The sequence below is a fragment of the Giraffa tippelskirchi genome, chromosome 6 (assembly GCF_054371585.1).
Source record: "Giraffa tippelskirchi isolate mGirTip1 chromosome 6, T2T-mGirTip1v1.2.pri, whole genome shotgun sequence".
Classification (NCBI taxonomy): Eukaryota; Metazoa; Chordata; class Mammalia; order Artiodactyla; family Giraffidae; genus Giraffa; species Giraffa tippelskirchi.
In genome coordinates, this window is record NC_137280.1 from 11511970 (window position 1) to 11533619 (window position 21650).

At 36.8% G+C, this 21650-nt stretch overlaps 1 protein-coding gene across 4 annotated transcripts in view; it reads left to right on the forward strand.

Moving 5' to 3' along the window:
• The window catches only part of PLEKHF2 (pleckstrin homology and FYVE domain containing 2), a 38319-nt gene extending 19315 nt beyond the window's left edge, over nt 1-19004 (forward strand). For 2 of the 4 annotated variants that reach the window (XR_014055821.1, XM_081497030.1), the window contains exon 2: nt 16443-19004. Coding sequence is in view for 1 of the 4 variants with exons in the window: in XM_081497030.1 (XP_081353156.1) it covers nt 16457-17206 (750 nt within the window). In the remaining 3 variants the exon portion in view is untranslated. Of the gene's footprint in view, nt 1-15510; nt 15645-16442 lie in introns of those variants that run through there. The other 2 variants (XR_014055822.1, XR_014055823.1) reach the window with 2 other exon arrangements.
• Nucleotides 19005-21650: the final 2646 nt, after the last annotated feature.

Below are 21650 nucleotides of genomic sequence, written 5' to 3' on the forward strand. Positions count from 1 at the left end.
TTTTAAATTTCAAACCCTCCCTAGGTGGTGGTCTGTAATTCTGTAATGAAATTACTGTAAAATTGGGTTAATTCCTTGTCCCCATAATTTTCTCTCCAGTCAACCTGTAAATCACAAACTTTGTGCTTCACTTGGGGGCGGGAGGAGAGGGGGTCCTGGGAAGAGAACAGAAGGCATTCAAGTAGTCACTGTGAGTGCTGGAGAAAGCGAGTCACATGTAGGGTGGATTGGAACAAAATCAAACCACACCTCAATTCTAGCTGGACTCCATTCTAGCTTGTGACTCTTGAATCTTGAACAGGTCACTTCATTTCTTTAACCTTCACTGAACTTATTTGTAAAATGGACACAGAAACATTTGCCTCCCAGTGTTCACTAAGATGTTTGTGGAAGTGCTTGGTGCAGAATGTTCAGTAGGTTAATCAGCAAATGAGCACAGTGGCAGTGAGTTGTAAAGTTTTAAAAGGGAAAGAACCTTTAGAAAAACCTAGTTCAGTTCTCAACTTTGGCTGCACATTAGAATTCCCTGAGTAGCTTCTTAAAAATACTTGATGCCTGAACCCCACCCTTCAACAAATTAATCACAATTACTGGCTTTGGAATCAAAGTATAGGTAGCTTTGCCAGCTTTTTTTGTTGTTGTTTGTGTCTTTGTTTTAATGTGCAGTCAGGGTTGAGAACCATTCATTTAATTCAGTCTCTCATCTCCTTATTCTGTTCATTTTGTGGTTGAATAAAGTGCAGAGAGAGGTTAAGTACCAGCCAAATTCCTGTCAGGTTGGAAAGAATGAATTTGGAGGAAAGTGAAGTGCACAGAGATTAAAGTAATAGTTACCTTTATTTCAGGCCAGAAAGGCCACATTCAAAGCTACAGTCACTAAGTCCAGTGACCTTCATCTCCATTTTACATTAATGACCTACATGAATGACTGTGTTCTTTAATCTTGTCATCATTTAGACCTCAGGTCTTAAACTATGATCAGAGATTGTCATTCAAGGGCCTGTCTTTGTATTTTCCATCCTATCCAATGAACCAACTTTTTGTCCTCATGCAATCCTTCCCAGGCTGTTAGTTTTCTTCCTTTTTCCCAATCTTGAATTCTGCAGTTCATATACTATGAACCCACTAGTACCACATAGTCCTTCTCTCCTTGACCTTATATTACTGGTCAATTCTCAACTTGTAAATATCACCTTTTACTTTTTCTTTTGTCCCTGCCTAGCACCCCCGATAAAAGCAACACCTCTCGTGACTTTTAAATATTTGTTTTCCAGCTGCCTGTGTGTTAGTTCATTTCTAATCTTTTTTCATCCCAGAGTTGACTCATTTTCTTTATTGCCTTTCACTCCTAACTCAGGTTGCTAAACCCAATCTTGAAACACTTGACTCTTAACAGATGACCTTGCTTCTATGGATTTTATGATGTGAATTTTCTGTTTTCTTTGCATCAACTCTTTCATCTTTTTTTTCTTTACATTTCCATTTAATTCTTTATACTTGTTTAAACAGTAGTTGAAGAAAAAAAACGTCTTGTATTCTTCTTCTGCATTGGCAGGTGGATTCTTTACCTGCTGAGCCACCTGGGAAGCCCCTAATTATACCTGTAATTTTGTGTTCATTATATTTTTCTAAATATTCTTTGTATTTTGTTAATTTAAAACCCATTTCTTTGTTGATGAGAATATGTTCAATATAAAATAATTAGGCAGTATCAAAATATTTCACCCTAGTATCAATACTTAGAGATAACCAGTACTGAATTTTTGGTGGGTGTCTTTCCAGACTTTAAAGAAGAAGATTTATATTGTATGTGCTGTTTAGAAGCTTTTATTTCATAAACTGCCTTATTTAACAATTTTCCATGTTAAATATTAATCTGTATTCTCCAAAGAGCTATCTGAAAATCCATTGTATGGAAATGTCATAACTTTTTGGTTGAACGTTTAGGTTGTTTCTGACTTTTCAGCATTGTAGACAGAGCTACAGTGAATGTCTTCACGTGAACAACTTTGTACACTGGTCTAATTATTTTTTGCATATATTCTTGGAAGTAGAATTGTGGAAACTTTTTAAAGTGCTTACATTGCCAAAAATGGCATTTTGAAAAGCTATTCCAGTATATACTCTCAAGACTATGCATGCTCATTTTCTCCACATCTTAGGTGAAGAATGCATCATTTAAATTTTTATTTCATTGATTAGCACTGAGAGCCAGTGTTTTTTCCATTTACTGGTTTTCATTTGTTCCCTGATAGCTCAGTTGGTAAAGAATCCACCTGCAATGTGGGAGACCTGGGTTCAATCCCTGAGTTGGGAAGATCCCCTGGAGAAGGGAAAGACTACCCACTCCAGTATTCTGGCCTAGAGAATTCCATGCTCTGTATAGTCCATGGGGTCCCAGAGAGTTGGACACTACTGAGTGACTTTCACTTTTCACTTTCACTTCATTTATTCCTTCGGAAATTGCCGTTTGTACTTACCCATTTTGGGGAGGAATATTTTCCTTTTCTCTCATTGATTTATGGGAGCCTTTTATATATTAAAAATGTGATCCTTTGCCACGTTGTGCAACACTTTTTCGTTAATTCTTCCCCCCTCCAGTGTTAAAGTTTAAAATGTTTATGTAATAAAATGTTTTCTTTTATGATATTTGGCTTTTTAAAAAAATTTTTTGGCTGCATCAAGTCTCAGTTGCGGCTTGCAGGGAACTTCATTGCGGTGGCACAGGCTCAGTAGTTAGAGTGCCCAAGCTTTATGCTCTACGGCATGCGGTATCTTAGTTTGGATTCTTAGCCACTGGACCGCCAGGGAAGTCCTGATATTTGGCTTTTTAAATGTTATATTTAGCCATTCCTTTCTAGGGCTAGAAATTTAGCTTCTGTTTATCACTAGTAGAGTTGATGCCACCCGGAATACTTTGTTTTACAGCCCCCTACTACCACCCTCAAGAGTTTTATTTTTCAGGATAAACTTCTGTGGTTAAAAATTCCAGGGTCAAAGAACTCTGCTTTCTGAAATATTACTATATCTTACCTTTAGTCCTTGATTTTTTCCAACCACGTTTCAGTACTTACTGTGGTCTTTTGGCACAGTCAGTTTATTTAGTCTCTAAGACTTGCAGGACATGTGAAAGCATGTTGAAAAGGTGCTTTGTGCTCTCTTGTCTCCTTCTTTCTTCTCTTGCTTCTTCTCCTGCTTTTTAGACTAGGCATTCCGCAAAGGTTAGTCCTCTGCCCTCTCCTCTCATTCACAGCAGCAGCAGTCATCTCTTCATAGATGACTCCTAAATCTCTTTATGTCCTGGAGCTTCCTGCTTTTCTTGGTGTTTCTGTTGTCTGATAGATGTTTGTCTGATGGATACCCTGAAGGGACTTCAAGATATATCCCAGAATGATTTCTTCGTCCTTCTGGAACAAAGCTAGCATCTGATCTGTCCAATGGCTTATGCTTAAACCTTTGAAGTTATCTTACATTCAGTTTCAAACACATTCACTTGGTTGCTAAATCCTTTCTGCCTTACCTCAGTAATCTCTCTTACTTCCATCTTCCTCTTTTTATATCTGGTGTCAAATTTGTGGCTTAGACTTGTTACCTTTCATTTAGAGAATATTGTAATATACCCCTGCCCTTTTTTTTTTTTTCCTTTAGTATTGCTTCTTTGGTAGCCTCATCCTGTGTTCTGCATACTTATTAATGTTTTTCTAGTTAAAAACCTTAGTCTTCCCATTGCCTATATAGTAAAGTCTAAGCTGGTCAGTCTGATGCTTACTTTCCTTTGTATTTTGGCTCTTCACTATCTTGCCAGATTTCTACTTTACCACTATACATTCCCCAGACCCTGCTTCCTCTAGCCTAGGCTCAGTTATTTCCTTACTGTATTTGAATACCATCTGCTTTATCTCTCCCTCTCCCCTGAATAGTTTGACTTTTTGCTCTAAGGCCTAGCTTGAATTTCTAGTCATTTAAGAGTTGTTTCTAAATATTCCCCCTGATAAAGTTACCTCCCAACCATAATCTTTGGCCTGAGGTTTCATCACTCTTTATTTTTTTAATTAAAAGAAATTTATGTTTTGGCTTGTTTTTCCTCTGCTCCTTTAGACTTTGAGTGCACAGATTTGAGGTAATCATATTCCTCAGTTCATAGCACATTATATGCGTACCAAACACTTTCTTGTTTTGTTTCCTTCCTTATCAGTTTCTCCCATCATCCTCTTTCCTTTGGAAATATACCCTAATGTATAACGCATGAATTACATATATCTGTATATGTGAGCTTGGTGATTATCTTTCTTCACAAAAATTGTGAGTTTTGAGTACTTCTACCTTTGTACAAAGTGATCAGTAAATGTTTTTCTACTTGAAATTCATTGAAAATTACTGATTTTACTAGCTTCCATATTGCTTACACTAAGAACCCAGGGATTTAATTTCAGTTTTACTCTTCCACATCTAATTAGTTATGGCAGTCTTGAACCTTACCAGTTTTTTCTTTTCCTGTTGCAAACTTCAGACTCGCCTCAACTTTCCCCTTTTGTAGTAGTTTTTCAACTGGGTCCTGCTTTCAGTCTCGCCCTTCTGAAATCTTTCATTGTTTCCACAGTTATCTTAGAAGAATCCAGATCAAATCAGACCACTCATTCCTAAAGCTTTGAAAAGAACCCTCAGGAATCAACAAGATCTCTCCCCTGTTTTTCTCCACTATTTTTCCACTAAATAACTTCTTCTTCTAAATAACTTATACTGCCTCTTCTGCAGCTGTACATGTAACTTCCCCCCACCCCGGGGGAGGGGAGGAAACACTTTATTTTAAAAATTAGGAGTCCTTACAGTTCTTCAGATTTTAAAAGCAAGGGAGTGGAGTACATGTAACTTTTTTACAACACATTTTTACTTGTAGGGCTTTATGCCTTATCATTTTTTTGTCTTTTGAAGTTCAACTTTTTTTTCACAACCTGTTTCAAGTGTTCAGCTGCTACATTATTCCTTATCACTTTTTTTTATTATAGTATTTATTTCATTGTGCTTTTTATTAAAACTTTTTTGAAACACGTCTTAATTCCCAGTGTCTGGTTCATTCTTTTTTTCCCTTTAACACAAAGCATAAAGTCTTGAATGTAATGAGATTGTAACTACTGTTAGGGCTATGATGGGTACCGGCTTTATTTTTCAAATATTATACAATGATTTAACAGCTGTCATCACTGTACAGCTGCCCCTGTACAAATACTTTCTGAAATGATACAGTTTTTTAATCTGAAATTTGTTGATGAAAATACGCATACATCATCATTTTTTATTTGCTAACTGAACAGCTGTGCTTTTTGGCAAGAGAAGAAATCATTTTTATATATTATCATGAGATTGAGACTTTAAAAACAGGATCTGCTATGCTCAACACTTAGAATTCATAATTAGATACTATAGTTAAATAGACCAGAACATTTGCTATAAATTTAAAATCTGTGGGCCTAGTGAAGCATTTGATGTGTGGGGTGTGGTTCCTGTTTTGTGTGAAAATTAGTACTATGAATGTCAAAAATGATGTCTTTGATTTTTATAAAACCCAAGATTGAGAAGTTGCTGCCACTTTTAACTGCTCAGTGCACATTGCTGGTATGTATATGCAAGCAGTTTTGTAGGCGCTGTTGGGAATACAAAGTTGTAGGAAATGATCTTTTTTTTTCAGGAACCTCCAAATCTGTTAAAAATAAGCAGACATAGACATTTTTATAAAATTTAATAGAATTGTAAGTGCCATAAAATGGTACAGGTGAAACACCACGTGGCAGTGAGGTTACTGAACTGACTGATAAGATTTCAGAGTAGCAGGTGGACGGGAGGAAGCCCAGAGCATATCCTGGGAATAACTGGTAGTCTGGTCTGATTATAAGAGAATATACAGAAAGAGGCAAAACTGAAAAGATAGGCAGGCTGGGGCTTGACTGAAGGGCTTTATATACTAGATTAAGGATTTTGGATTTGATTTAGTTGGCCAGGGAGCCTTTGGTTGTTGAATATAGAGTTACCTGATCATAGCTGTAGTTAAAGAATATTAATGTTGTCTTGTGTGATGTGATTTAAATGCAAGTTAGAGACTAGAAGACTTGTTTCAGCTTGAGGTCATATTCTTCCCCTCTCTAAAGTCCTTTTTAAAAAATTCATAATGTGACCCTTCTGGTTTTCTAAATTAATTTTAGAAAATCTTCAACTGTGGCTTACTTGTTCTTTATATACCGTGGTGAGTTTTTCTATCATGCCTAACCTATTTGAAACTGCGTTTACTGAGACGCTAAATTAGTCACAGCTTTACTTTTCACTTCCTGTTAGTGTTTGAATAATTGTTTTGAGCATATTTAATACTTATTACCATATATTTTAAGTTTCTTGTGTCTTCAGTTGCTTTCCCCAAATGCATAGTAAAGTCTGCATGAATGGAATATTTATTTCTGAAGGTAGCAAAGTATAATGGAAAAACATGCGTTAAAAAAAAAAATAGTGTCCTAGTGGAAAGGAGAGGGAAAAACTTTGTCTTTTCTTATTGATAGAATAAGTACATTTTACTAAAATCCCAGATTTAATTTGCCACATGTTACTTTATTGTCCTAGTATGTTACTGATCGTCTTACCTAGAATTTCCTGATTATTATTATACTTACTAAGTTATATAACTTTCAAAAGTAAAACCTTTTTGTCCTTTGCTTAGGTGTTTAGAATAATTGTTCATTAGACTTAGGTGTATTAGGAGAGGATAGTCTGCTGTAACAGTTAACACATTTGCCCAAGGTGGATGTACCTCTGATAGTTGCTGCTTTTTAAAAATATCTTTTTCCTCCCTGCTTTCCTGTTTGTATCTTCTTTTCCTTCTACATTTGCTATAGTCTGAATTCAGCAGTAACAGATTTTAAAATGTTGATTGATGTTAAGACACAGTCAGAAATTTGATTGAAAATTAATTTGTAGGCAAGTAAGGCCGAAGAATTGATGCTTTTGAACTGTGGTGTTGGAGAAGACTCTTGAGTCCTTTGGACTGCAAGGAGATCCAACCAGTCCATCCTAAAGGAGATCAGTCCTTGGTGTTCATTGGAAGGACTGATGTTGAAGCAGAAACTCCAATACTTTGGCTGCCTGATGCGAAGAGCTGACTCATTGGAAAAGACCCTGATGCTGGGAAGGATTGGGGGCAGGAGGAGAAGGGGACGACAGAGGATGAGATGGTTGGATGGCATCACCGACTCGATGGGCATGAGTTTGGGTAAACTCCGGGACTTGGTGATGGACAGGGCGACCTGGCGTGCTGCGGTTCATGGGGTCGCAAAGAGTCGGACACAACTGAGCAACTGAACTGAACTGAAGGCTTGTAGTGGGCTTCCCTGGTGGCTCAGTGGTAAAGAATCTGCCTGCCAATGCAGGAGTTGCGGGTTCAATCCCTGGGATGGGAAGATCTCCTGGAGAAGGAAATGGCAACCCACTCTAGTATTCTTGCTGGGGAAATCCAATGGACAGAGAGCCTGGTGGGCTACAGTTCATAGGGTCGGAGAAGAGTTGGGCACGACTTAGTGACTAAAAACAAAAAACAAAAACAACAAAGTCTTGTAGTAAACCAGAACTATGACTTGTCTATTATCAGAGTTCATTATTTTAAAGACAGAAAGGTCCTTGCAGATTATTTTATTCAAGGTGGTGGCTGGTGTGGGTGGATGTAGAGCGGTTAGGTAGTTTGTATGAAATCTCTTATTTAGTGCCTGAGCTGAGATTAGAATCCAGGTCTCTTGGTTCATAGTTTATTGTTTTTTTCCGGTACAGTGCACAGTTGAATGAATACTCATTCTCACTGATATCAGATGTCTTGGATTCAAGTAAGAAATTGATTAGGTGATTTTTTGTTTTAAACTCACCTGCAAGGATGAGATAAGAGGTGTTGGTTTTCAGTAAGAAGAACTGGGCCATGGTATTCTGTGGCAGTTGGACTCGCTTCTCAATTGTAACTAGTATTCTTCTTTTTAAGAGAGTTTTTGCCTCATCTAATATTACATTTTTAACAGGTGGTAGACACTCCACTGAAGAACATATTAACTTTAGAAACAAGGTTAGCAAAAGACTAGAGTGGAACTTGGACAATTCAAATAACGTTCTTGTCTACAAGAAAACTGTTTTTGAAACTTTGGATGGTTTAGTTTTTAAAATTTGGTTTATAAAGCTGACTTTATAAAGGTTAAGAGGATTTCTTTGTTTTGTTTTCGGTGGGCTTTTGCTGTTTTAAACTATGAATTAAGGCTGCCAAACACCATGTTCTGGAAAAGCAGACAAAGGAGGTCACGTGGAGAACTGGTAGCATGTGTGCTCTGCTCAGTGTCCTATCCTGTGTGACCCGCGGACTGGAGCCCGCCAGGCTCCTCTGTCCGTGGGATTCTCCAGGCCAGGATACCGGACTGGGTTAGGACGTAGAGTTCCCTGAAGTGGCTGGATATGGGAAGAAACCAGCAGAAACATTAGTACTTTTCTTATAATGAATTAGAAAATACAGTGTGGACAAGAGATTAGATTCAAAATAGCAACAAAAGTATGAAGTACCTTGGAATCTATGTAAGGAACATAATAATCTTGTGATACAAAACCTACAGAATTACTGGGCCCATTAACCCAAGATTTAAAACCTTGGGAAGAGATGGTATCAACCTGTTAGGAACATTTGAAATTATAAAGATGTTAATTTATTCCAAGTTAATTTATGACTATAATATGAATTTATCAAAATTTCAGTGGATTTTGTCTGTTTATTTTTTTCATTTATTTATTGTAATTTAACATGGTTCTAAACCTTAGCTGCACAGTAGAATTACCTGGGGAATTTTAAAGGATATCAGTGTAGGCCGTACCCCACATACCTCAGACTAATAAAATCAGAACATCTTGGGGAGAAATCTAGATAACCATGTTTCTTAACCTTTTATATTTATCATCACAGTCTATTGGTTTTAATTTTGGTTTTTGAATTTCTGTTTTAATCAGTTCTAATTATTTGTAATGATTGATATTTATATATTTTTTTATTTCTTAGAGATTTTTGAAACAAAAAGGAAATTTTACTTACTAAATAACATAGCTTGTGATTACCATATGGGCTTATTAGACATGTATAAATCTAAGATACAGTCCAGGATTTTAGTGATCTTATTTTTCCTGTATCTTGAAGCATTTTACTATTAGGAATTATTAAACCACCCCCCCCAGAAAAAAAGAATATAGAAGTAATTGCCTAGAAGGATGATACAATGATAAAATATATCACCACCATTGCACCATTTTTCAGTTTTATTATTACATTAATCAAAGTATTGCATCATTTTTCAAAAAGATACATGAGCTGTTTGGAGATACCCTTCTTAGTCTTTTCTGTTTATTTTAAGCTTTCATTTAACATATTTGCGAATACAGATTTTTTATCATTTTACATTTTCCATATAATGACAATAAAAGGACAAAACTATACATTTCAGAGCGATTAGACAAGTCAGAAGATAAGTGGAAAGAAAAGGCTACACTTAGACTTAATAATGATATAGCATTATTAGTGAAATCTCAGACTGCAAGTCTTCAACTGATGATTTTCTCAACGATTTCTCAGACTCAATTAATTAGTAAACAATATTCCTAAAAGCAAATGGAAATATTATATAGATTCATGCTTGATAACTTACGAGCAGTTGGTTGCATTGAAAGGCTACATCTTTTATCCTTTGCAGACATACAGATTGTTTTGCATCTGTATGCATTCAGTAACGGAAACATGGATAAGAAATTTGCTACGTTTAAATTTTTATAAAGATTGTTCTTAAAGTTATTATTTTTTACTATCCATTTATTTGTATTGCTGTAAGTTAGTTGTAAAATGACTTAATATATTAAGAGTAAATAAAAAGAATATTTTGGGCCCAGATGGTACATTGAGATGCCTGTTCTTTCTGGTGTTCTGAAAGTTAGAGCTCCCCTGTGGTTTCAGGCAGCTAAGTTGGGAACCACTGTTCTGAGTAGATGTCATCTGGACGAATAAGCGGAGGAGATCAGCTGAAACATGCAAAATGTTAAGTGAGGGGAAATACTCCAGGCTGGTTTTACCAGGGGCATGTTACTGACAGAAGAATTAAAACCAGAGTAAAGGATTAGACCACAGCCCAGAAGTAGTGTTATAATACTGTATAAAAATTTAATATGATAGAGCATCATAAATCAGTAGATTAGATTATTAATACCAATAAATAATAGCTACCACATGTTGATTACTTGCTTTGAACATTATTTATACATTATCTCCTTTAATCATCTCCTGATGTAGCTACTATTATTTCCATTTATAAGTGTGAAAACCTGAGGTCACACAGTATGTGATGATTCTGGAGCAGTTAGCATCTTTAGAATGTGAATATTTGAAAAGAAAAAAGGGTTTTTTACCTATGCCAGAATAAATTTCAGGTGTGTAAAAGCATTAAATGTAAAATTCATGTCATAAAACAATACTAAATAGGAACATCTGATATCTGGATAAGAAAAGTTTAGGAGTCATGGGAAAAAAATCACAAAGGAAAATACATGTAAGTATAACTACTTAAGAAAAACTCCCTCTATGTCAAACACCACAAACAAAATTGCAGAATAATATACTAGGAAAAGCACTGAGATAATTGGGTTAATAGCCTTTATGTATAATACACAGATTCAATTCAGTTCAGTTGCTCAGTTGTGTCCGACTCTTTGCAGCCCCATGAACTGCAGCACGCCAGGCCTCCCTGTCCATCACCAACTCCCAGAGTCCACCCAAACCCATGTCCATCGAGTCGGTGATGCCATCCAACCATCTCATCCTCTGTCGTCACCTTCTCCTCCTGACCTCAGTCTTTCGCAGCATCAGGGTCTTTTCCAGTGAGTCAGCTCTTCGCATCAAGTGGCCAAAGTATTGGAGTTTCCGCTTCAACATCAGTCCTTCCAATGAACACCCAGGACTGATCTCCTTCAGGATTGACTGGTTGGATCTCCTTGCAGTCCAAGGGACTCTCAAGAGTCTTCTCCAACACCACAGTTCAAAAGCATCAATTCTTTGACGCTCAGCTTTCTTTGTAGTCCAGCTCTCCCATCCATACATGACCACTGGAAAAACCATAGCCTTGACTAGACGGACCTTTGTTGGCAAAGTAATGTCTCTGCTTTTTAATATGCTGTCTAGGTTGGTCATAACTTTTCTTCCAAGCAGGAAGCATCTTTTAATTTCATGGCTGCAGTCACCATCTGCAGTGATTTTGGAGCCCAGAAAAATAAAGTCAGCCACTGTTTCCCCATCTATTTGCTATGAAGTGATGGGACCGGATGCCATACTCTTAGTTTTCTGAATGTTGACCTTTAAGCCAACTTTTTCACTCTCCTCTTTCACTTTCATCAAGAGGCTCTTTAGTTCTTCTTCACTTTCTGCCATAAGGGTGGTGTCATCTGCATATCTGAGGTTATTGATATTTCTCCCAGCAATCTTGATTCCACCTTGTGCTTCCTCCAGCCCAGCGTTTCTCACGATGTCCTCTGCATATAGGTTAAATAAGCAGGGTGACAATATACAGCCTTGACGTACTCCTTTTCCTATTTGGAACCAGTCTGTTGTTCCATGTCCAGTTCTAGCTGTTGCTTCCTGACCTGCATACAGGTTTCTCAAGAGACAGGTCAGATGGTCTGTTATTCCCATCTCTTTCAGAATTTTCCACAGTTCATTGTGATCCACACAGTCAAAGGCTTTGGCATAGTCAATAAAGCAGAAATAGGTGTTTTTCTGGAACTCTGTTGCTTTTTCAATGATCCAGCAGATGTTAGCAATTTGATCTCTAGTTTCTCTGCCTTTTCTAAAACCAGCTTGAACATCTGGAAGTTCACGGTTCACGTATTGCTGATTATATACAGATTAATAATCTAAATATATGAACGTAGGAATACAAATTAGTAAACATTAGAAAATGGCCGGCCTCACTAGGTAGCTATAAAATAAAACATGCAGTTAAATTGAAAATACTCTTCTTTCCTGTTATAGGACCTTTGTTCATAGTATTAATTCCTTTGTAAAGCTGACTCCTCATTGTTTAAGAGCCAGTGTGTAGCACCACCTCAGTGAAGTCTTTGAATTATTCAATAACTGAGTTTTTCCCCTATATCTTGGTACACTGCTGATTTCCTTCATTGCACTTCACCTTTTAGAATCACCTGTTCATTTACTTACTTACTGTCTGTCTTCTCCACTAGACTCTGAGCTGTGAGAGGAAAAGGATAATATCCGGCATTTAGAAAGTATTCAGTAAACAGTTTTTGAATGGATAAACATAATAAATAGAAGTAAAAGAAATGAATAAAAAATCTACATTAAAAAAAATCTACCCTGCTGAAATTTTTAAATGAAAATCTGTGTGAGACAGGATGCAATGGGTACAGTCATTGTGCTACTTGGTAAATTGGTATTGCCTTTCAGAATGGAAATTCTGTAAAAGGTAGCCTGCGCTTTGAACATTGGTGCCTTTTGACCTAGCAATTTTACTTCTTGAAATCTATCCTAAAGAAGTCTCTGCCAGATGATTTATTCTTCCTAGCTCTTACTGTATTCACTGGTATTCCCGCCTAAGAAAAGTAGATAGAAGTTCAGTTGGGCCACATTTTATATTAACAGTTGTCTTCTTTTCCTGCAGATATGCAAGGGGCTCGCTCTTTGGCTAGCCTCAGTATTCTTGTATTCTGATACTCTCACAAAACTCTCTGAGAGTTCTGACTGTTTGGGGCACCTCAGGTGGTAGACTTGAATTTGGACTCTGGGAGAAGATAGAGGTCCTGTTTCGGCCTAGGCCAAAGGGTAATGCCTTATAAATCCAGTTTATTGAGAACCTGCTTTGGGGTATCTAGCAATTAGCCAGCTAAAGGTAGTATTTTGATTTCCCGTTTGATAGTCTCCCATCCTCTCAGTCCCTCCCTGTTGTGCCCGGCCAACCTTCTCTTCTGTGTGTGTGTGTGTGTGTGTGGCATTTGTATATTCCTGGGTTTTCAAGCTCAGTGCTTCCCCTTTTCTTGTCAGAAAATACTTCAGGACTGACAGGGATAAGGGAAGGGAGGCCAAAGGTCTTAAGTTCTTTGTGCTCATTGTTTTTCAAATGTATTAATGGGTCACAGTCCATTACCGAAGTCAATCAAATGGGCTACAGCTGTCATTAAAATAAATGAAGATGCTAGAATACACCCGGAGAAGGCAATGGCACCCCACTCCAGTACTCTTACCTGGAAAATCCCGTGGGCGGAGGAGCCTGGTGGGCTGCAGTCCATGGGGTTGCGAAGAGTTGCACATGACTGAGCGACTTCCCTTTCACTTTTCACTTTCACGCATTGGAGAAGGAAATGGCAACCCACTCCAGTGTTCCTGCCTGGAGAATCCCAGGGACGGCGGAGCCTGGTGGGCTGCTGTCTGTGGAGTCGCACAGAGTCAGACACGACTGAAACAACTTAGCAGCAGAATACGTCATACATAGTTGAATTGTATATGTTTGTAACACTGCAATATGAAATACATTTCATATCAGTGTCACTGTCAAACTTTGAAAGCTATTTGTTCTAGCCAAGTAACAGTTAATGCCCTAAACTGCACTTTTGTTGCATAATTCTTAAACAGGGAGAAGGATTTATGAACAGATTCAGGCTTCATACATTGCAAAATCAGAAGACTGGCCAAATAAATAATGATGACTTGTCCTTTCAGGTTATTTTCTCAAATTAGTATTCTTTTATTCTCAGTATGTTTAGGGTTTACTGTGAGGGTCCAGAGGCCTGCAGTAGCTTTCTTAGTTCTTGTAGAGTCAGTGGAGCCTTAAGGAATAATTAGTGTGCCGTAATATATTGGTTACAGCACAGAGGAATCAGCTTTGAGCCCCAGTTCTGTGACAGCCATGAGCATGGTGCTTAACTCCTTTATGTCCGTTTGCTCATCTGTAAAATGGAGCTAATAGTGCATCTTCTATCATAAAGTTGATCTGAGTAGGAAGTATAGTAATGCATGTGAAGTGCTCAGCTCTTGCTTGGGCTCCTAGCGAGTAGTTATTCCAGACTGTTTGCCTGAATCTCTCTCTTCATGCCTTAGATTCTCCTTCAGCTCACATTTCATCAAATATTACTAGATGTCTTTGGGAGAGAAAAACTTCTCTAGTTATTTCACAGGAGTTTGAGACAGTTAAAATAGGAAAATAATAAGTGTGAAAAGCACTGCAGAGATTTGCTTGATTTTTGGGTTTTTTTTCCTGTTTACCTCCTCCCCAACTGGGAGGTAAGCCTTGAAGAGTGGGGACCTTGCCTGTGATAATTTAGATTTTTTTTTCCAGTACCTAAATCAGTGCCTAACAAACACTTGTTGAGTGTTTGACTATAATGTAAATTATGAAAAATTATCCATAATTGTACTTCCCTGAGCTAAATAACCATTGTGGATATTATAATATATAGTTTTCTAATTTTACATACTTAACTAGTGTCTATGATTATGTGCTTATATTTCATTGAGTCTAAAGATGAACAGGTTTTACTATATTTTGTGTCTTTAAAATTGGGATGTCTTATAGTCAAGAGTTTACCATGATTTAATTGGCAGCATTTTTCATTCTCAACACATAAAATGAGACTGTTATCTTAAAAATCAATAGGATCTTAGATTTGATGAAATTTGGTATATATTTGAAATAAAAATGAGATCATTATGTTCAGCCTTCCCCACCTAAATATCTTGAACATTTTCCCATATCACTGTATTTAGATCTATCACATTCTTAACAGATATTTAGTATATTAATTTTTCAACCAATTCCTTTTTTTAAACATTTGGAGCTTTTCCTTTTTTTTTTTTTCTGTTACAATCCTGCATTGAATATCCTTGTACATATCTTTATGCACTTAAGGCAGTTTTCTTTTAAGCACCTGGATCTACAGGTACACATATTTTCTGTAGTTTATGAGGGTAATTGTTTCCCTGTATCCTTAATAGTACTGCTTCCTAAGAAATTGAAAAAATTTTGTTAATCTGCTGAATGAAAAAATATCCTAATATTTTATTTGCTTATTTAATTATAAATGGAATTGAGCCTCTTTGTATGTTTACTGTTGTTTATTTCCTCTTCTGTGATGCACTTGTGTGTAGGACAGTCGACTTTTAATTGGCTGGCAGATTTGCCCTAATTAGAAGGAGAGGCCATCACAGTTTGGAGCCATGCATTGTCATTAATTCTTGGGAATAACTTTCAGGGCAGAGTCCACCCTTGTGGAAGGCAAGAAGGCTTTATAAGGACCCAAGATTGAGGGGAAAAATTAGATCTAGAGCTTAAATCTGTGCTCATTTAAAATTAGATTAATATGGGTTTTGCATATTGCTAAGATGCTCTTGTCAACATTTTTAAGCACTTTTGCTGTGCCAGGAGATGTGAGTTTCAAAGGCAGATATCAGATGGTCTCTGCTTTTTAGTTTCCATTGCAGCCTATGGAGAAGACAAATTTCAGTCCTTCCACAAGAGTGAGTCCAGAAGGTACAGAGAATATAAAGATCACAGAGGAAGGTGTTTAGTCTAACTGAGTTTAAGGAAGGCTTCCTGGAGTAGGTATGATAACCTAAGAGTTTTGAAGGATAATAAGAGTTGGCTGGGGGTAGTGAATAGTAAAGGATGTAGCAGCATGAGAGGAGATACGTGTGGTTGAAGTGGACTGCTAGTGATAGGGTTTTCTTAGAACATAGGATTTGAGGTAAAGAGTGACTTAGGATGAGTCTGGGAAGATAAGCAAGAACCAGGTAATGAAGGGCTATAAATGCCATACTAAAGATTCTGCATTTTATAGGTTAAGGGGAGTAATTTTCAGTAATGGCATGATCAGATTTGCATTTGTGAAATTACTGCCTGAAGATTGATTTAAGGGGCAAGACCTCAGGCAGTGAGATGTGTTGGGAAACCATTCTGGTAATCCAGGTGAGAGAACTGAGGCTTTAGCTCAGTGGTAAGAGCTTACTGGAAAAATTAGTCATTTCTCTTAGTTTATATTAATATAATATTTGACCCTCTTGTTCAGAATACCTCTGAGATTAAATTTTATGGAACTGATGACTTATATTAATTTCCTAATTATTTGTTGTTTTATGTCTGTAAGAAGTTTATTCTTTCATAAATACCTTCTTAACTAGTATGGTACTGTATAGAGATGGTTAATAAGTGTTTTTGATGATTATAAAAATTGAGAGATATTAGCTCTTTTGGTGTGCTTAGTGATTATTTTAGAAACAATTGGAGAACGTTGCTTTGTGATAAAAGTAATGATTTGTTAGATTAAATTTAGATGGTGTCATTTTTAGAAACTTATATGAATTTATCATTTGTATGTGCTAATTTCTCTCTCTCTTTTTTAAGGCTATTAACAAAAGATGGTGGATCGCTTGGCAAACAGTGAAGCAAATACTAGACGTATAAATATAGTAGAAAACTGTTTTGGAGCAGCTGGCCAACCCTTAACTATACCTGGACGTGTTCTTATTGGTGAAGGTGTATTGACTAAGTTGTGCAGAAAAAAGCCCAAAGCAAGGCAGTTTTTCTTATTTAATGATATTCTTGTATATGGCAATATTGTCATCCAGAAGAAAAAATACAACAAACAACATATTATTCCCCTAGAAAATGTGACAATTGATTCCATCAAAGATGAGGGAGACTTGAGGAATGGATGGCTGATCAAGACACCAACGAAATCATTTGCAGTTTATGCTGCCACTGCCACTGAGAAATCAGAATGGATGAATCATATAAATAAGTGTGTCACTGATTTACTCTCCAAAAGTGGGAAGACACCCAGTAATGAACATGCTGCTGTCTGGGTTCCTGACTCTGAGGCAACTGTATGTATGCGTTGTCAGAAAGCAAAATTCACACCTGTTAATCGTCGTCACCATTGCCGCAAATGTGGTTTTGTTGTCTGTGGGCCCTGCTCTGAAAAGAGATTTCTTCTTCCCAGCCAGTCCTCTAAGCCTGTGCGGATTTGTGACTTCTGCTATGACCTGCTTTCTACCGGGGACATGGCCGCATGCCAGCCTGCTAGATCGGACTCTTACAGTCAGTCATTGAAGCCTCCTTTAAATGATGTATCTGATGATGATGATGATGATGATAGCAGTGACTAAGGGCATATTTTGAAATATTTAATTGGGTGTGACTATCTGAGAAATCAGCTCTGGGGGAATGTAAAATTCTGAGCTTTCTCTCAATTTTGCTCTTGCCATGAATTTGCCTGAGAAACTTTCAACCTATGTGCCTCAGTATACTCTATAGAAAATAGGTCCTGTTATCATCCCCCTTCCCCCGCAGCCTCTTCTCACCTCCCCCCGCTCCCTATTCTTCTACAGGGATAGCCTATTGCAAATATATCAGACAAATGTTTGGTTTCTTGTTTTAATTCTAGACTGCTTTCTTGGATGGTTGGAAAGAGATGTTTAACATATCATGTGCTGCATTGTTTAGTATATGTTCTGTTATATGGAAAAACTAAAAACAAAGAATAATGGAGAAAGGAGTAAGATGTGGTTAGTGAATTATGTTATTAGCTTTTTTCTAACCATCCTATCTAAACGTTAAGATACCAGTAACAGAAATACATGTTTTGGAAATACTTTGACTTTTTCATATACCAGGTGGTGCCTTATCATAATAGCACTGTTGCATGAAATAAGCCCCTACCTTCTCACTTTTTAGTTTTGTTTTAAAAGTACACTGGTGCTTTCTGGGGTGATAAAATGAATGTTATAGATGGGAGTAATTAGGAAATACTTCTCATTTGACAGCTACAAGTAACTAAATTTCAAGGTCCTTCATTCTGTATGAATATTTTTTCAAAAATATTATTGTTGTGATTATATTTTTACTTTTTATAGGTACCAAATTATAATTGTCATTCTTAGGAGTTTGGTTTGAAATTTACCAAGGACAAATGGTCATTGCATTATTTCTGCTGACATATTTTTAGGTATAAATTCATCTGCTTTAACATTGTTTCTAGAATGAAAAATCCTATACAATTTCTCAAAATATAAACAATCTCTTTAGAAAATCTCACGCTAGAGCACAGGTAAAGATTTGAAAGAAATAATGTAGGAGGATGGTCAGTACAGACCAGTTGAGTTGGATAGACTTCATATCTGTGGAAGTATTTTCTATTTCAGTGTGAAACTATCTCGAATTTACAAATATAGTGTTATATTTTATACAATTTTGTAAAGTCCCACACACTATTTCTATTTTTGTAAAACAATTGTATGTTTTAATATGTTTCTGAAATCATTTTGCAATCTATGGAAATAGAGTAGCAGTTGATCTTTCTAAATTGTGAACTTTATTGAGTCCCTCTAGATTGCTTTTGAGAAGGGATAATTTTTCACTCTTTGCTTTTGAGGCAGCATTAGGTTGAAAGTATATTTATCATATAAAACTTGATGCATTTTGCACTACTCTCTCTCCATTTGTATGCTGCAAATCGTCTTTCAAATACAAAAAATCAGCCTGAAGTTTGTTTTAAATTCTAAATTCTTTTGTTTTAAAATCTTGAAATCTGGATGTATGGCAAATGTCATGAGAGGTTTGATTTAATAATTTGTAAAAGAGGATTCTTTGGTTAAGGCACTAACTTAACTTTTAAATTGTGAAAGCAGCTGAGATAGGTCTCCCTATAGGAAATGTGAAAGAAAGGCATAGCAGGTATTTTGTTTGTTTTAATATGATATGGACTTTTGTTTCTAAGCAATATTTACACATAATCAATAAACATATCTGAAAAGAACCATAAAACCTGACATGTGCTAATGGAGACTTGGTGGTACATAGGAACCTAGCAAATTCAAGAACCAAGGGGAAATGTTCTGAAATAACATTTATGTTGTCAACCTCTATTGACTCTGTTTTTACAATAAAAAGTATTTTACAACTTAATCTTCTGTTCTGTGCATGTTGTAACTTGAAGATTTTTTATCCCTTGCTAAGGTTGACAGAGATGTTATGCATATTTTACCTCATTTCAAGAGCTGTGAGTGTCTTCTATGTCAGGGGTCTCCAGCCTCTGGGATCTAATACCTGATGATCTAAGGTGCAGCTGATGTAATAATAATAGAAATAAAGTGCACAGTCAGTGTAATACTTTTGAATCATACAGAAACCATGTCCCCAACTGCATCCACCTGCATCCTGTACCCTGATCTGTGGAAAAGTTGTCTTCCATGACACCGGTCCATCCCTGGTGCCGAGAAGGGTGGGGACCACTGTTCTATGTTTCAGGCATTGGTATAGGCACTGGGAGTAAAGCAGTGAATAGAAATTGCCTCCTTTTCATGGAATTTACCTGCAAATAAAATACAGACTGTTTTCTTTCAGATTTTTTTTCTGTGATTTTTTTAAAACTTAAAAATTTTACTTGTAAACCTGAAATCATTTTGGTCCCAATTTCTCATCCTGTTCTCTTTAATGAAACTTAGTTGGACTGGATCCCCAGTACATTAATGAAATTGATAACTGTTGGCATAAAGGTAACAAAACCCCATAGATACCAAAGATAAATGTTAAATTGAATACACCTTAATACAGGAGTTCATGCCTTGGGTCAGGTATATAAAATGGCCAGTTTTGTACAAAGTCAAATGTTTATATATGTCTTTAATGCTGAAATTCTTATAAATGGATATTTTTGAACTATACCATTATGATTCCTGAAAGATTCCAGTAGTTGAGCTGCAATCTTTCTCTTGGATATGCTAATTTGTTCTCAAATATATGTTTTTGCCTTATACAGTGAAGTATTAGTTATCTACAAATCCACTTGATTGCTGTACATTGTTGAAGATAAATAAAATTGAATAGTAACGACTAGGGTGAAAATACATGAAATTGTGTTTATTGATAGTGACTTTAAAGTTTTTATTTAAAAGCTAAATTACTTTAGATTCATTCAACATTTATTAAATGTTCAATGAGTACCACTGAGATATGAGCTAAATCAAATCCCTTATGATTATACAGTGGAGGTGATGAATAGATTCAAGGGAATAGATCTGGTAGAGAGCCTGAAGAACTATGGATGAGTTCGTTACATTGTGCAAGAGACAGTGGCCAAAACCATCTCCAAAAAAAAAAAAACAATAGCTGAGGAAAGAAGAGACATGAAAGGCAAAGGAGAAAGGGAACACCCAACTGAATGCAGAATTCCAGAAAATAGCAAGGAGAGATAAAGTCTTAAGTGAACAATGCAAAGAAATAGAGGAAAAATAATAGAATGGGAAAGACTAGATATCTCTTCAAGAGAACTGGAGATACCAAGGGAACATTTCATGCAAAGATGGGCACAATAAAAGACAAAACCAGCAAGGACCTAATAGAAGCAGAAGAGATTAAGAAGAGGTGCCTAGAATGCACAGAACTACACACAAAAAAGGTCTTAATGACCTGGGTAACCACAAAGGTGTGGTCACTTACCTAGAGCCAAACATCCTGGAGTGTGAAATCAAGTGGGCCTTAAGAAGCATTACTATGAACAAAGCTAGTGGAGGTGATGGAATTCCAACTGAGCTATTTCAAATCCTAACAGGTGACACTGTTAAAGTGCTGCACACAGTATGCCGGCAAATTTGGAAAACTCAACAGTGGCCACCGGACTGAAAAAGTTCAGTTTTCATTCCGGCCCAAGGAAGGGCAATGCCAAACAATTGTACTCGTTTCACATGCTAGCCAGACAATGCTCAAAATCCTTCAAGCTAGACTTAAGCAGTATGTGAAACTAGAACTTCCAGATTTACAAGCTGAATTTAGAAAAGGCAGTAGAACCAGGGATCGAATTGTCAACATCCATTGGATCATAGAAAAAGCAAGAGAATTCCAGAAAAATGTCTACTTCTGCTTCATTGACTACGCTGAAGCCTTTGACTGTGTGGATCACAACCAGTTGTGGAAAATTCTTAAAGAGACGGAAATACCAGACCACCTTACCTGCCTCCTGAGAAATCTGTATGCAGGTCAAGAAGCAACAGTTAGAACTGGACATGAAACAATGGACTGGTTCAAAATTGGGAAAGGAGTATGTCAAGACTATATCATCACTCTGCTTATTTAACTTACATGCAGAGTACATCATGTGAAATGCTGGGCTGGATGAAACTCAAGGTAGAATCAAGATTGTTGGGAAAAATAACCTCAGATAAGCAGATGTCACCGCTCTAATAGCAGAAAGCGAAGAGGAACTAAAGAGCTTCTTGAGGAGGATGAAAAAGAGTGAAAAATCTGACTTGAAACTCAGCATTCAAAAAACTAAGATCACAGCATCCGATCCCATCACTTCCTGGCAAATAGATGGAGAATCAATGGGAACAGTGACAGATTTTATTTCCTGGGGCTCCAAAATCACTGCAGATGATGACTGCAGTCATGAAATTAAAAGATACTTGCTCCTTGGAAGAAAAGCTGTGACAAACCTAAACAGCATATTAAAAAGCAGAGACAACACTTGACCAACAAAGGTGCATATAGTCAAAGCTATGGTTTTTCCAATAGTCATGTATGGATGTGAGTTGGACCATAAAGAAGGCTGAGCAC